The sequence below is a fragment of the Styela clava genome, chromosome 1 (genome assembly GCF_964204865.1).
Source record: "Styela clava chromosome 1, kaStyClav1.hap1.2, whole genome shotgun sequence".
Classification (NCBI taxonomy): Eukaryota; Metazoa; Chordata; class Ascidiacea; order Stolidobranchia; family Styelidae; genus Styela; species Styela clava.
The window spans coordinates 27,260,599-27,275,379 of NC_135250.1; the positions used below are offsets into that span (position 1 = coordinate 27,260,599).

Sequence of the window (14,781 nt, forward strand, 5' to 3'; positions counted from 1 at the left end):
GGTCACCAGTCCATACAGGGATGGAATTAGATTATTTATAGTAACCACTTATCAGGCATTGTCAGACACAGACAGACTGTCTGACTGTGGGAGGAGCCCAGAAAACTTTGTGCATATTTTGAAATACCGGTGATTATCCCCATGATGATGGGGTTATAGGTGCAAGGGCATGCATATTCATAATGCTTAATGAATAACGAAGTCTGGGATTACTGAGTCAGGTGTTTTTGAATATTTGAAACATTTTAAACAGTCGTGATCCTGCTACTGGTTCAGTAGTTATTTTCAAAGGATTCAAATATGAAGAGCTGAATTATTTTTAATCTATTTTCAGATTCAACTAATACTGAAATATTGTATTACTGTGATAACAACATGTCATCAGAAGTACTTTGTTACAATAAAGGATGTGGAAATAAATTTAACCCAAGTGCTAATGAGGATGAAAATGCTTGTGTCCACCACCCTGGCGTTCCTGTTTTTCACGATGCTTTAAAAGGTTGGAGCTGTTGTAAACGTAGAACAACAGATTTTTCTGATTTTTTGAACATTCCTGGTTGTTCTAAAGGTCGCCATAGCAGCGTAAAACCAGCAGAACCTGTTGCTCCTAAAGTGACATCATCAAAAAATAAAGTGGATGATAAAATTATGCCTGAGCCAGCGAGTGTTACCCCAAAACTTTTACAAACTGAGCCAATTCCAAGACCAAGGGTCTCTGAACCCATGATACCTTTGCCAATTAAAACTACATCGTCGCTACAAAAGGCTTTACAAAAATTATCATTGGAAGCAAAAAATGAAGACCCTTCTAAGCAAATTAAAATATGCAAGTTTCTTTCTTGCAGAACTACTTACTCTCCTGGAGTAAGTGAAACATGTATTCATCATCCCGGTGCTCCAGTTTTCCACGAAGGAATGAAATATTGGTCATGTTGTCAGAGAAAAACTAGTGACTTTACTGCGTTTTTAGCGCAAGTAGGGTGTGTCACTGGTACACATGAATGGAAAGTGAAATCATTAGCAGAAGCAGCGCCATGTCGGTACGATTGGCATCAAACTGGATCCATTGTAGTCATTTCTATTTTTGCGAAAATGACTGTGGAAGAAAACTCGTCCGTCAAAGTTAATCAGATCGCAACAGAAATTGATCTAGAATTCGAAGGTGGGAAAGGGAATTTCAAACTTGATCTTGAATTTGATGGAGTTATTGATCCTGCTCAAAGTTTCGTTACGCTATTCGGTACCAAAGTTGAAATATCGCTCAAAAAAGGTGATGCTAGTCACTGGAAAAAGTTGAATATGCCAGAAACTATACAAGAGCCGGAAAAAGATGAAATTGGGCAACCAACGGAAGAAAAGATTAAAGTTAAAGTTGAAGATAAGCAAGCAAATGGTGATAAGATAGAACAGGATGAGGATGATAGTGATTTATCTGGAATTGATGATGTTGAATTTGATTGATTATTGATAAAATATTTTTATATCTTTATACAAACTGTTTAGGAAATTTTTGTATATTTGTGAATAATAATTGACGATCTGATGGTGCTTAATTGATTCTGTATTTCAATAGCCTATGGAATTCTCTGTCAATGAAAAAATTTGTCGAATATTTTGGTTCTGACAAAAATTTGGAAATTGTGTATATCTATCTTTTTAAAATTATGTGACAATGCAGTGCAAACAAAGAATTCAAATTGTCACAAATTGTAGTTGGAAAATTTCACCTAGCTATCAGAAAATTTTTTTTTTTTTTCATGTTTGACTCATGAATTTATGCTCGAGCTTTGAAAGTATTGGCAAAGTGAAGCTGATTTGAAAGTCTGTAATGTAAACCATATACATTGTATCAAATCAAAGTTGATCCACAGCCGAATCTAAATGGCCCAAAATATTTATTGACTTTTTTAATTAATTTATTCTTACCATACAAAGTAATCAATTCTTCTTGAATTCTTTCACCCATGTGTGTTGCGTATCGAGAGAATTATCAGAAATGATATTATATGTTATTGATAGTACAATACAACTTAATAATTTGTCCAAAAATGGTTGCTCATTATTCATTGTTGCTCATAATATATAGGCTATATGGGATTTCAAAACTATATTGGGTTTCATAGTCCTTGATAATGTTTTTTCTTACGAAGACGTCATAATTAAATGGTATTTCGGAGTACATTTTTCCGCTCAGCATTGACTCATTTTAATCATAATTCTGCACTTTTTTAAGCATTTTGAATATAATCTGTTTAATGACCTGTTTCAGTCTGTTCATTCGGGGTGCCCCAAAAACAGAACCCAGATTCATTTGGAAATTATTATAAAGAGAACACAACTTTTTTACGATGTGTCCTAGATTCCTAAAAACTTTTGGGTACAATCACACACAAACAGAAGTTCAAGCGTTAAATGAATATTATTCATTTTTGTAGAGGTGATTGAGAATGTTATGGGTTCTTTTTCATGTGGCTCACCCTATACATATGCTTGAAATAATAATTTTTTCATGTCTAAGTAATTAACCACTTTGCAGTAATCTTGTTAAAAACACTACCTAGTTAATAATTTTTCGTTCCAAGCTATGAGAAATATATTACAATTTGGCTCATTCTCTTCATGAAACCACGACACTCCAAAATTCCTCATAAAAATCTCCCCTAAATGAATTTATATCTTCACTAAAAGCAAATTCCAATATTTTATCAAAATATGTAAGCTACTGAAGTTGTCCGAGATGTCTATCAAGTTTATGCATCTGAAATGAAAAACTGGTCAATTATTCAAAAACACTCAACATGGACTGGTAACCAGATGAGAGGCTGTTGTTCACAATATGATTTAACTGATCTTGATCGCCTTCCTTCTCACCTAGAATAAATATGAAATTCCTATCTTTTAGTATCATTATTTTTTTTTAAATCATAATCATCATTGGGTCCTCCATAACAAATAGTTTGGTATTTCAACTAAAATTCTGCTCTTCTATTAACTTGAATTGTTCGAAGTTTGCAGCTAAATCGTGAATTTTAAAATATCGCAAAAATTAATTGCTGAAAAATATTTGTAAATATGAAAAATTCATAAAATACATTTTTGAATTGCATTAATTTGTATTTCATTTGAACTAGAGTCCAGGTCATCACCAGTTCACATTTATTATATTCCATCCATTTTTTGCATGCAATTATAAATATCAAATTGTGCTTCTCTGACAGTTAATAATACATGAAATCATGCTAAAGACACAGAATCTAATTGGGCTTACTATACGGATATACACTCGAACTATTGCTTCCAACTGTCGTCTGGGAAATATTGCACCAAAAAGGAAAGACATTGAAAATGAACCAGAAATGATTGAAATTAGGACAAATTCAGAAAATGTTGACAAACATGAATTTCAAAATGATTTAAAAAATGAAAAAGATTTGGACTCAAATTTAGCGATTTCAAAAATGCATGAAAATGTAATTTCAAAGCACTCAGACTTGCCTGTTGAGGCTCCAAAAAGTGCTGTTGGGTTCTGGAACAGTGAACGAGGTCTTGCTATCAAAGAATCTGCATTGATTGGAGTGGGAAGAGTTTTACGAATGTATTTCAATAAAGAGCGATATGATAATCTATATGAAGCAGCTCTCGGTGTAGAAAAGAATCTGTGAGTGGTTTGTGATTTATTATCTGTGACATTAGGGACATGAAACCAGGAGTTTTACATAAATAATTTTTGAATTCTATGGGGTAGGAGTTGGGCTTTTCGACTTATTGGGGATAATGAAACTTAAAAGTGTTAGGTTAACAAAGTAGTCTCAACAGACAATTAAGTAAGACCCACATACCAAGTTTTTATCAAAATTTTATTTCATCTGAGCTGAAGCCTGAGTCAATAATTCCCTTCAATCGGAAGTCGGAATTAAAAGTCTGGGGTAAATTTATCCTCACTTTATAGCCCTGTCTGAAATAATAAAAAAAAATGGTTGAATCGTTTTTGGAGGTTTTATTATAATTTTGCTTAATACAAGACTGCACCTATATTGGTCCAATTCTTTATAATAGATTGACTTGGTCGTGGACATTTCCCTAATAAATATCTGTATTGAATCATGGCCAATGTGGATTATCTCTATGTATACAGAAAGAATTTATAAATGAGTTTTGAGATTTTGAAAATCTGACCATATAATATTTCTGATTTAAAGGAAAATTAACTTGCATTTTATTTTTCCAAAAAATTTCACAGTCTAATAGTCAAAGAAGAATTACTGGAATCGTTTTGACTTGTTCTTTCTGTATTTTCTGCAAAATTTTCGGTGCTCCAGAAGTATGCACACCAAGATGTCACACAACCTGAATTCTAACCAGTACACACATACCGTACTATGTTCAGGTTGTGGGACATCTTGGTGAGCATACTTCTTGAGGTCCAAATTTTCATTATTTTATATTCATATAATTTGACATAAGATTTTTTGTCCTAGCTTATTCAAACTAAATGAAGGAGATGAGGATATACTGCTCAAGCATGGGCCGGAGTGGGCTCTTGGTGACATAGTCTTCAGTCTTGGTGGAGCAGTGAAACTAAGATATGATGATAGATGGGTCGATGATCCTAGATGTCTGAGGTAACTATTTTGGGTGATAGCATAACTAATTTTTTTCGCCTACGTTACATCAAGTTGTGTAAAGAGATTGAAACCTATGGGCAGGGGGTATTCACTTGGCTAACATACCTCTTAATAGAACTGAAAAAAGAAAAATCAGAAAAATATTATGCCCTAACCCTAACCTTGTTCACACACTACGATAGCACTGGTATCATTTTATATTGTAAGATATGTCTCAATCTAATACTAAACTAAAGCGCGAGGTCTACCTGCATTTCAGCCCCTGATACTTATCATCAATTTTTATGTACTGTATTTTATTTAGTAGTAAACGCTTAGTTTGTACATATCCAAGGACTGACTTAAATAGATAAATGAACATTTTATGGTATACAACAGACTGCATTTATTTAGGAATGGACAACCTTGATTAAGTTGAAAGCAGTGATGACAAAATTGAATAATCTATTATTCTGAATAAATATGTTCTAAAATATTTTTTTCAAATATATATTATATTTCTGTCATCTCGTGTATCGAGTTTATTTTGTATTTAGTTTTTGTATTCATCTATAAATGTTTTTGTCAACAGGACACCAAAGAGAAAAGACTTCCGACTGGAAGGAATCGATCTAAGAAAATCAGCCATAACGTGGAGAGGATTGAGGTTTTTGGAAAAGTCACAATTTGTAAGGTGAGCTACCAATCTTCAGTCGACTTGTTTCTCATGTAAAGGGTGATTGGGCTGCTATGTGCTGCACCATATTATGCCTGGGGTGTCATTCACCTGCAGCCCTGGGACAATGCTCTATAACTTTGCACATTCATCATTGGTTCCACACACTTCACCAGATAGCGTAAATAAAGTATATTACGCTGAACCAACTCAAAGTTGGTGTCGGAAGTTATTAGAAATGATAGTTATCATGTGAAATTTATTTGAGTGATTGCTCGGCATGTACCGGTAATTATCGCAATCGAATAACACTTGTTGCAGAAATAAGATGTGTTATTACTGCCTAGCAAAATTCATGGTTAAACCCTGGTTTGATTTTCAATGTAATATTGGTTCAATGCAAAATGGAGATTTTAATTCTCAATGTCAATTTGACTCATATTTATTAGTTTCACCGTTGTTTATGAAATCCACTATGACTTGAATTGTGGGTCAATATGGCACTTGATCATCTAGACTCGACACTCTGATAAGCCATAACTCAGAATGGCTCATTTGCACTTTCAATACTCAAGTAACCTTTGAGATTGTGGGTTCGATATGTCCTGTGGTCTGAGGCAGTGGTTCGAAATCTTTTTTTTTCTTTTGCCTACTTTGGATCTCTTTCACTGTGCATGGAAACTATGTTTGCATTATTTGTTCCTAAAAGGAATCATTAGCTAGTTTTAAGCTCATCTCGCCAATGTATAAATAACTACGTATTTACAATAATATTAATAGAACTGCATTGAATCCGAATTAATAGGCGCTCCAGAAGTGTGTGTACCAATATGAAGGTAACTAATTTTGTTCGCCTGCTTCAAATCAAGCTGTGTGAAGGGACGGAAACCTGTGGGCAGGGGTTTATTTACCTGGCTAACACAGACAGTCCCCGAACTCATAATAGAACTTAACAAAGGAAAATGGGAATAAAATTATGCCTTTACCCTAACCTGGTACACACACACACTACGGAAGTACTCATCAATGTTCTGTATTTTCTCCCCTGTTGAGAAACGCTGGTATCCATCCCATCCTATCCAGTAATAATTATAAAATATATATTCATTGTCTTTCAAGGTACGTCAATGTCGGTGACGCGAAATACTTTGACGATACTTGTATGTCGACTTTGCATCCGACTGCTGATAGTTTAGAATTCCTAGACGTGAGTGGGACAGCAGTGACAGAAAAAGGACTTTCATATTTAAGGATGTTTCCCAAGCTCAAATACCTGAATTTGAGTCGATTGCATGTAGGTTGTAGTCTTTTATATTTTAAAGGATAACATGGTTTAGGTGTTGGTGTTCAATATATATTAACCAGGTTTGTAGTTTTTTATTCAGTAATTGTGTTAGTATTTTTACATCATCTATTACATCTGTGAGGGCCTAAGCAATATATGGTATCGATAAATTGCCTTTGCAATATTGGAGAATTTGAGGACTTCATGGACACCCTATATCAGGGTGGTCCAAACCCAGGACTGCGGGCCACATGTGGCTCGCCGCTTCATTATCTGTGGCCCGCGTCACACTCGGAGAATAATCAAAAAATCGCATTTCGTGTTGTTTCTTCATAAAATTGATCAGAAAAATCTTTTGACATATAGGCCTATTACATCACTGATGTCACTGAATCAAATAGTGTTATGGCTAGCTGGGGAAACTAGCGAAGTTGAATGATGTGCTTGGCAGTCTAAATTGTTACCTGACTTTCTAACTTTTTGGTCGGGAATATATGCTAACAATATAGGCATCATAGAAAACTAAAAATCGAATGCGAATTCTATTAGCCTAGAATGGCTATGCCTGATAACTATGTGTTTGCACAATAAAAGTGTTTGTTTTGTATTGCACTGTTTACCTATTCTTGGCACTACTGTGGCCTGCGAACAATGCAAAATTAATTTTGTGGCCCACGGAGCCGACAACCTTGGACCACCCTGTCCTATATGTTGTAGCTCTTCACTACAATATCATTGGAAACTTGTAAAAACCTTTTTTTCAGATTTAAAGGTGTTTAAAAAGCCATAAATTTGTATTATTTTTATAGAAAGCTAAAGATCTGGATCAACTCCTACCTTTTCTGTTTGAAATATTGCCGGAGAATTGTGCGATAATAGCAGATGACGAAACGTCATCTGATATGTACGGTTCACCGATACCTTACAGATCGCCGTACAATCCCAAGAAAGATCAACGAGTCATTGAAGGAAATAAGAACATAGGTAAGAGATTGTCAGTTTTTGTAGGATTCAGGTCTATATCACGCGGGAATCTTCACAAAAACTTCCAAGTTCTATATCCATATCAAGCCACCTGACTTCAAGTTTGGGGTTATTTATGAAAAAACCTTTTGTGTTTAAAGTTTTGTCATGAATCCTACTTTACATTATTATTACTCAAGCCAATTAAGTTTTGCAGCCCTCATGAGCAAATCAGCTGGGTGTGCTTAAAATTCTGTATCTTCATATTTGGCCTAGGCTGGCTGTTTTGACAATTTGCTTGAAATAGTTTTATTGGATGATTTTATACATATTGGGATAAGTAGCAAAATCGTTGTATGCGGAGTCAAAGAATACTAGTTGGAACACATATGTACAATACACAAATGAAAATTGTGTTCTTTTTTGTGTATTCATTTTTGTTGGCTCTATGTAACTTCATGTTTTTAAGCTTCAGTCCAAGAGAGAACTCCATATTTGTACCCTATTTTTGTCTTGGACAATTGTAAATCAATGTGGTTGCATATCAAAAATGCTAAATTTTGTTAATTTTTATTTTTTTCAGGTGACCTTGTTTCTTATGACAAGGACATGGGAGCAGTAGATTTTTATCGACCAGAAACAATCCACGAATTGTGGATGACACCTAAGATGAGTCAGGAAAGAAAACTCCGAGTATCCATGCAACCAAAATGCGAAAATAATTTGTATCATAGAATGACTCGATATATTTTAAAAGCGCATGATTATAAGCCTTTGTTATGAATTATTTTTTGCTAATTTTTTTTATTAAAAATTTTAAACTCTGATGTTGTGTGTTGGTGTTCTTGTAGCTTAACCTAACTTTTTTGAAGGGCATTCTTTGACTGAAGAAGGCCCCATACTGGCTCGACAGTTGGCACTTTTCGCTATCCTTGGGAATACGCTTGACTTTACACATAATCATCCTGCGGGAAATGAATATGTCACCATCGTAGGATGATTTACGTAAGATGTGGTCGTTTGCAACTTCCTACACCACGAGTCCATACAACTTAAACAAATAACTGGCTAACTAATCCTGTACCAGAAGTGGTCTGGTAGTTTGTTTGCCGTGGTTTGACATATAGTTGAGCTGCCTTATCTACTTTCTCTTGGGATAAATACGAAAAATACTCTGAGCAGCCTGATGCCTCAGCTGCTACTATTTTTGGAACGGCCGGAATCTATCAAGTATGGCATTGCATGCCCAATTTTTCCAAACTCAGAGTAAGATGGTGATCAATGTATTAAACCTGCAGCATAGGTTTTCTCTAACTACTTAAGCTCTTCGGTTTTCTATATTGGATCAGTATTCCATCTCTTTTTCCTTTACCGATTTATTGTATGCTGAAGGGCTAATAATAATAGCATCTGGCACCAGTGTCCTTCCAATTGGGCATACTACTACTCTTCCACTTGGGGGATTGAGAACGAGGAATTCTTATATTCTTTTGGGGAAAGATGATGAGCTAATTTGAGATGATAAATCATAAGCTATCTGAAAACAGCAACCCCAAGGAATCGTTCCAGATTGTAGACCGCTTTCACTTTGGAACCTGACACTACAAGAAAACAGCTGCCTTCCTTTGCTTGCTATTTATAGGGACCAAAACATTGAAGAAATCAACTGGTTAATCTGCAAAATACTGCATTGGATCACAGTCTAAGAAAACACTCTCATCTGCTGTGCTACCTATATTCTGGATGTTGATAGAGTAGATAGAACGCTTTATCATGGTTTCGTTTAAAATTAATAATGTAAAAAAGCGATTCAATTGAACTCTGAGCAGTGGTAAATATACTTGTAAAAGTTTGCTAATAATATTTCAATATAAAATGGGCTATATAGACAACACAACAAAGAGTAGTATAATTACTGGTTTATATGACAAAAAGGAAGATAAGAAATAAAAATTCCTATAGGATTCTTTCTTGACAGCTCTGCAGGATCACATATAATATGATAAATTTCCCTCTGGAGCCCTTCAACATTTCTCAATGCATTATGAAAAGTAGGTTAAAAAACAACGATTAGACTAATAGTAATGAAGCAGAACATAAATACATTTGAAGTCAATTACAAAATTACTAAACAAAAGAAGAAACAAAAATATTTTGAATGCAACTTGTGGAGATTACAGATCAGATGGTTTGGTTTGAGTTAAAATTTCATCAATTTTTTCCATAAATTTTGCTCGCTCTGATGCACTTTCACGTGTCCAAGCAAGAGGTAGATGCAGAGCTTGAGGTTTACGGTCCTGAAAAATAAGACAAGAAACAAATGCTAAAATATGAAGGGCACAAATGTCATATAAAGTAACAGCCTTCTTGCATATTCAAGTATTGAATAGCTAAGGGGCATAGCGATTTTTCACAACAAAAAGAATTCAGCAACGATCCATATGTATGTACACTTTGTGTCCAACAAGCAATTATATAATGGTTCAAGCACGTGCATTAAATATATCTGTTTTGTGGCCTATGGAACAAATTATATTTGTTACTCAGTAAAATTTCAAGCAGAAAATAAGAACTGATCACAGCATTTACAGTTTCACATCTGCATTAAAATGATCTCTGTTATAATTTAATAAACTCACAAAATAGAGTAGACTTTTTTCTAATGCTTTAATCACTAGGCCCAAATTCAAAACAAACAAAAAATTACCTATCCAACTATTTCAATATGAACATCATGGTATTGGCATCCCACAGATGTTTTTAAATCATCAATTAGAAATATTCATGTAAAAGGTAAACAATAATCACAATATTTTTCTCTTACCAGAAAAAATTGGCCACTCTTTTGTTCCAATGCCATATCTGATAAAGCCAGCCAAACAATGGTATCAGCACCTTGTTCAGGCGATCGCAATCTGCTGCCCATCTGTCGATGAAAATCTGGCATTGAACTTCTAACTGCAGGTGTATCTGCCCATCCTGGGTGCATTGTTGAGAAGTGAACGTCAGGGTGCAGTTTAGCCAGCTCTTCTGTGAGTATAACCTGCAATGTGATGCGGTATCATATAAATAGGCTAAAAGAGTGCCAGAGATAGTTTTCATTAACGTAATGAGAGTCATTTTTTACCTGCTAAACTGACTGCATGTCAGAATTAAAGAACAACATTTTATAGTTATACCTACATATAGCTCTTGCAATGCACTTCATCTCTCCAAGTAGGCTATTATTCGAAAATTGGTGTATAAAGTATAAATGCTTTTCAATATATGAAATAAAGAAATACCTAGTATCTTGCAAAAAGAATGAATTAATTTTGGAAAAAGCTGTGCGAATGCTTTCTTTCTTACCTGTTGCCTCTTGTTATGAGCATATGCCAGTTCACCCGAAAAGTTGTGCTCTGATTGTAGATCCTTGACGTTCAATTTTTGTATGTACATCCCACCTGATGATACTGTAATAACTCTTGGTTTGGAAGCTTTTTTTAAAAGAGGCAAAAGTGAAATAGTCAACACATAGGTACCCATTGTATTCGTGGCAAAATTCATTTCTAAATTATCAGAAGTCATTGTTCTATCATTGACCATACATCCAGCATTGTTTATGAGGGTATCAAGCTTTTCCTGTTTTGTTGAAAACTCATGAGCAAACTTGTGAACTTCGGAAAGCTTAGACATATCAAGAATATGTACATGTATATCCTGATTTCCACTTGCAGTTACGATTTCATCTTTCGCTTTATCTGCTCTTTCAGCATTCCGACAGACCATGTGAACAGTACCGCCTTTCTTTGCAATTTCTATTGCAGCACTTTTGCCAATTCCGCTATTTGAACCAGTTATCATATACGACCGTCCTTTCACATCTACTCCCAAATCTTTTGCATTGAATGACTTCTCCGCAGCAATGTATCCACTTTTTGTGAATTCTCGGAGCCCTTTTACCAAGAAAACACCTTTTTGATAAAGTGACATGTTGATGATTTTAACAAAAACTGAGATAACTTTCAATAACTGAATAATAAAATTGACAAGTTAAATTTCTATTACAAAAAAATAGATACAACAAATCTTCAAAAAATACTCAATTTATTCTAGGTTACTATTCAAAATTAATTCCAGAAGGAAAAATATACTAAAGTATATTTATTGGGAAGTCTTTTATACGACTTAATCATATGGTGAACCATGGCCTCTCGTTCGGTTACCATTTCATGTCGGGCATGAGATTAGTTATCCTGTTTTTTTTTGGATGAGTGGACTTGATGGTGGAGGGAGCCGTAACTGACCTGCGGTTTCGTAAACCACCCTACAGTTGTGAAGAGTTCAGCATATAATTATCCCCAACAGGATTCGATTCTACGAACCCATGCAGAGTAAGGAAAGGTATTTGTAGTAATTGATTTTTTTCTTCAGTCATTGTCCATTTCGTTTAGTAATTTAGTCTAAGTCCAGTCTGTAACTTGAATATAAAAACATCTCATGTCTGCATCCTATGATCCTGCATGCAATATTGCGTAACTACAAGATCTTCTTCAGACTGAGTACGATAGCGTTCTGTTTTAAATACCTTACTACGGTAATGATTTAATTCGAGAACTGTCTGACTGCGTTTAGGTTTTGTCTGTTGTGAGCCGCGACCAACATCTGACATTCTTGCACTCTCAGACTCTACACACAGACACAGCTGCTATATCTGCAGATATGCTAACAACTACCGGTACCCGGTAACTTATGTTGTTTTGTAGTGTTCATCGTGACATATATAAATAATATATGCGCTCTATTGAACAGTAATAATGACGCCTACGCCCTTGCAGCATTACTTTTCAATCTACGCAGCTCGCCTGTCATCGTTATGCAACAGCAAAAAAATATTGTTATGTAACAGCTTTACTCGAGCGTAACATCAGCTGGTGGTTATGAAATATTTATTTTTACCAGTTGAAAGAGAGTTGAAAGGTTCATCTTCGTGTTTTCGCGACCGGAAATCCGTTCCGCGGAGTACACATAAGTAGTGTAATACATAAATACATAATCCTGTTAGAAGCGACATATAATTGACAAAAATAAAATATAGCAGTACAAGATCTACCCAAATAAACGGGGGAGTAACATTTTAGAATTTTATAATATTTCACCACCACTAATTCTATCATCTGTTTTCTTCGAGATATTCCAGTTATATTAGAATTGAACAACATCCATACTCTGCAAATATTAAATATATAAACATAAATGTAGTCAATTAATTTATACCGTGTTTCCCCGTGTTTCAATTTTCTTTCGAAAAATAGCACTAGAGTTCATTTTGGGGAATGTCTTTTATTTTCATTTATCAAAAACAAAACTACAAAGTAGAGACTTAAGAGATTTTCAAATATACAAAATATGAAAACCGATATCCATTTACTTATAATTAACACATTTAAAAAAAAAATGCTAAACGTAGGCTAGATTATTTAAAAATGGAATATCGTGCAAGTCACTAGATTCATAAATTTCATGCTCTATGGAGTATTTTGCTATCGACTAAGTCAAAAAACATTTTGCGCTATCGACTGGGTCCTATTTCAAGGGGAGGGCTTATAATAAAATCATTTTTAAAATCCAGACTAGGTCTTATTTTCAGACTGGTCTTATTTTCGAGAAAACACGGTAGTAGTTTTTCATATAGAGGACTTGGACGGGTCACGTGACTTTATTACTGGACAGCAATAAAACAAAAACGTCCATTTGGCTCCTGTCAGTTGCAAGTCGGATTATACGTTTCTGTTTTGTTTGGCTGTTAAAAATGGTTATTTCGTATTGTTCCGTTGGCTGTAGTATAAACAACGAAATGGATCTTCAGTTATCAATCAATCAATCAATCGTTTATTTTGTCATCACAAAAAAACACGTTCAAACATAAAGTGACACAATGAATAAATTACAGTACTAATCATGTTTTTGCGTGACCGGAGTCGCGAGGGACCTAAGAAGGTCTTCAAGCAGCGACACCTACAGCGCTACAGGTTAGAATAAACATAATTAAATGAGGGATAAAATGAATAAATCCTAGGAATAAGTCACAACTGATACAATTACAGCGACATTCGAAATGTATTCGATTATGACACAGTAAATCAGAAAATGTAACTTTCACGGAATAATTACTAACAACTAATAAAAACGCGAGGAAAGCAAGATAAAAGCACAGAAAAAATATAGGAAGGGCAAGTTTGGCGGAATATGCAACTAAAAGCAATATAAGGCAAACAGTAAATCGAAAATATTTACAGCAAATGCAATTTAGGAGACACTTACGAAAAATTGTCTAATGAGGAATACAAACAAACTATTACATCTATATAATGTACATAATAAAGAGGAAAAGATAAAACGGCCTGGTCATTGAAAATAATAGCGAACGTAGGTTAAGGGCAATAAGCTATCGCTCTCCACTCTGAACGATTTTTGAATTAACTATTAATGTAGCAGATACTCTCGGATTCCGACTCCTTGCACCTATTTTCGTTCGGGTTGATTGACGTTAGCCAGTGTAGGCCAGATCGTTACGGTAATAAAAAGTAAGTGATCTTAGTAGAAATTTCAATGGTTACCGTACCTGTACTGGTATAAGAGGAGAGATAATTACCGATATATTTATTTTTTAGGTCTCTTTTAAAAGTGCAATATGCTAGGGATCTAATGGTATTAGGTGAAGCGTTCCACAGTTTCACACCTATATATTTAATGGATTTCTGTGTTCTGCTCGAGGAGTACCTTGGGACATGGAATGAACCTGATGAAGCCGATCTGGTAGAGTAGGAATGGATATTACTCTGCTTCGTAAAAAAATCGGTGAATGCCATTCCACATCTGTGGTATTCCACATCTGTGGTATAAAGGATCTAGTCTAGACCGAAATGGTGCGTTACATATGGATCGAACTGCTTTGTTTTGTAAAACCTCCAATCTTCGAAGGAGAGTAGTCGATGCGTTACCCATGATATGATACCATACTGTAGATATGACTGGAAAAGAGAAAAATAGACCATTCGAAGGACTGTTATTTTCCATTGTTTTCAAAAGATCCGGAACGTCGCGCAATGTGGATATCATCTATTGGCAGGACTGCTTGGTGTCAAGTCCAGAAGCCATCTCACTTGTGTTTCACTGTTTGCGGACAGCACTTCGTTGATGGTGAGTCATCATGTGCCGTTATCAAATTTTTAAATATTCATAAGCTCCCTCATTTTAATGGAAAGCAGATG

The 14,781-nt window shown here is 34.9% G+C and overlaps 3 protein-coding genes across 3 annotated transcripts; 2 read left to right on the plus strand and 1 right to left on the minus strand.

Annotated features, from left to right (window-relative positions):
* Positions 1 to 334: 334 nt before the first annotated feature.
* Positions 335 to 3,218, plus strand: LOC120335182 (cysteine and histidine-rich domain-containing protein 1-like). The gene has a single exon (XM_078113161.1). It carries the CDS (start codon positions 376 to 378, stop codon positions 1,459 to 1,461), a length of 1,086 nt encoding a protein of 361 aa, XP_077969287.1. The 5' UTR covers positions 335 to 375; the 3' UTR covers positions 1,462 to 3,218.
* Positions 3,219 to 3,226: 8 nt separating this feature from the next.
* On the plus strand, positions 3,227 to 8,355 carry LOC120335179 (uncharacterized). The gene is made up of 6 exons (XM_039402665.2): positions 3,227 to 3,658; positions 4,479 to 4,622; positions 5,197 to 5,298; positions 6,400 to 6,574; positions 7,375 to 7,549; positions 8,112 to 8,355. The coding sequence occupies exons 1-6, from the start codon at positions 3,237 to 3,239 to the stop codon at positions 8,309 to 8,311; spliced, it is 1,218 nt and encodes a 405-aa protein (XP_039258599.2). The 5' UTR covers positions 3,227 to 3,236; the 3' UTR covers positions 8,312 to 8,355.
* A 940-nt stretch (positions 8,356 to 9,295) lies between these two features.
* Positions 9,296 to 11,566, minus strand: LOC120334987 (dehydrogenase/reductase SDR family member 12-like). The gene is made up of 3 exons (XM_039402503.2): positions 10,877 to 11,566; positions 10,353 to 10,571; positions 9,296 to 9,825 (listed from the first exon to the last, which is right to left on the minus strand). Exons 1-3 carry the CDS (start codon positions 11,498 to 11,500, stop codon positions 9,703 to 9,705), a joined length of 966 nt encoding a protein of 321 aa, XP_039258437.2. The 5' UTR covers positions 11,501 to 11,566; the 3' UTR covers positions 9,296 to 9,702.
* Between the last annotated feature and the right edge of the window lie 3,215 nt (positions 11,567 to 14,781).

Coding starts and splice junctions, on each gene's coding strand:
- LOC120335182 (XM_078113161.1), top strand. CDS start 376: ATGTCATCAGAAGTACTTTGTTACAATAAAGGATGTGGAAATAAATTT.
- LOC120335179 (XM_039402665.2), top strand. CDS start 3,237: ATGCTAAAGACACAGAATCTAATTGGGCTTACTATACGGATATACACT. Junction 4,623..5,196: donor GATGATCCTAGATGTCTGAG/GTAACTATTTTG, acceptor TTTTGTCAACAG/GACACCAAAGAGAAAAGACT. Junction 7,550..8,111: donor TGAAGGAAATAAGAACATAG/GTAAGAGATTGT, acceptor TATTTTTTTCAG/GTGACCTTGTTTCTTATGAC.
- LOC120334987 (XM_039402503.2), bottom strand. CDS start 11,500: ATGTCACTTTATCAAAAAGGTGTTTTCTTGGTAAAAGGGCTCCGAGAA. Junction 10,572..10,876: donor CTCATAACAAGAGGCAACAG/GTAAGAAAGAAA, acceptor ATCACATTGCAG/GTTATACTCACAGAAGAGCT. Junction 9,826..10,352: donor AGAGTGGCCAATTTTTTCTG/GTAAGAGAAAAA, acceptor CTTATTTTTCAG/GACCGTAAACCTCAAGCTCT.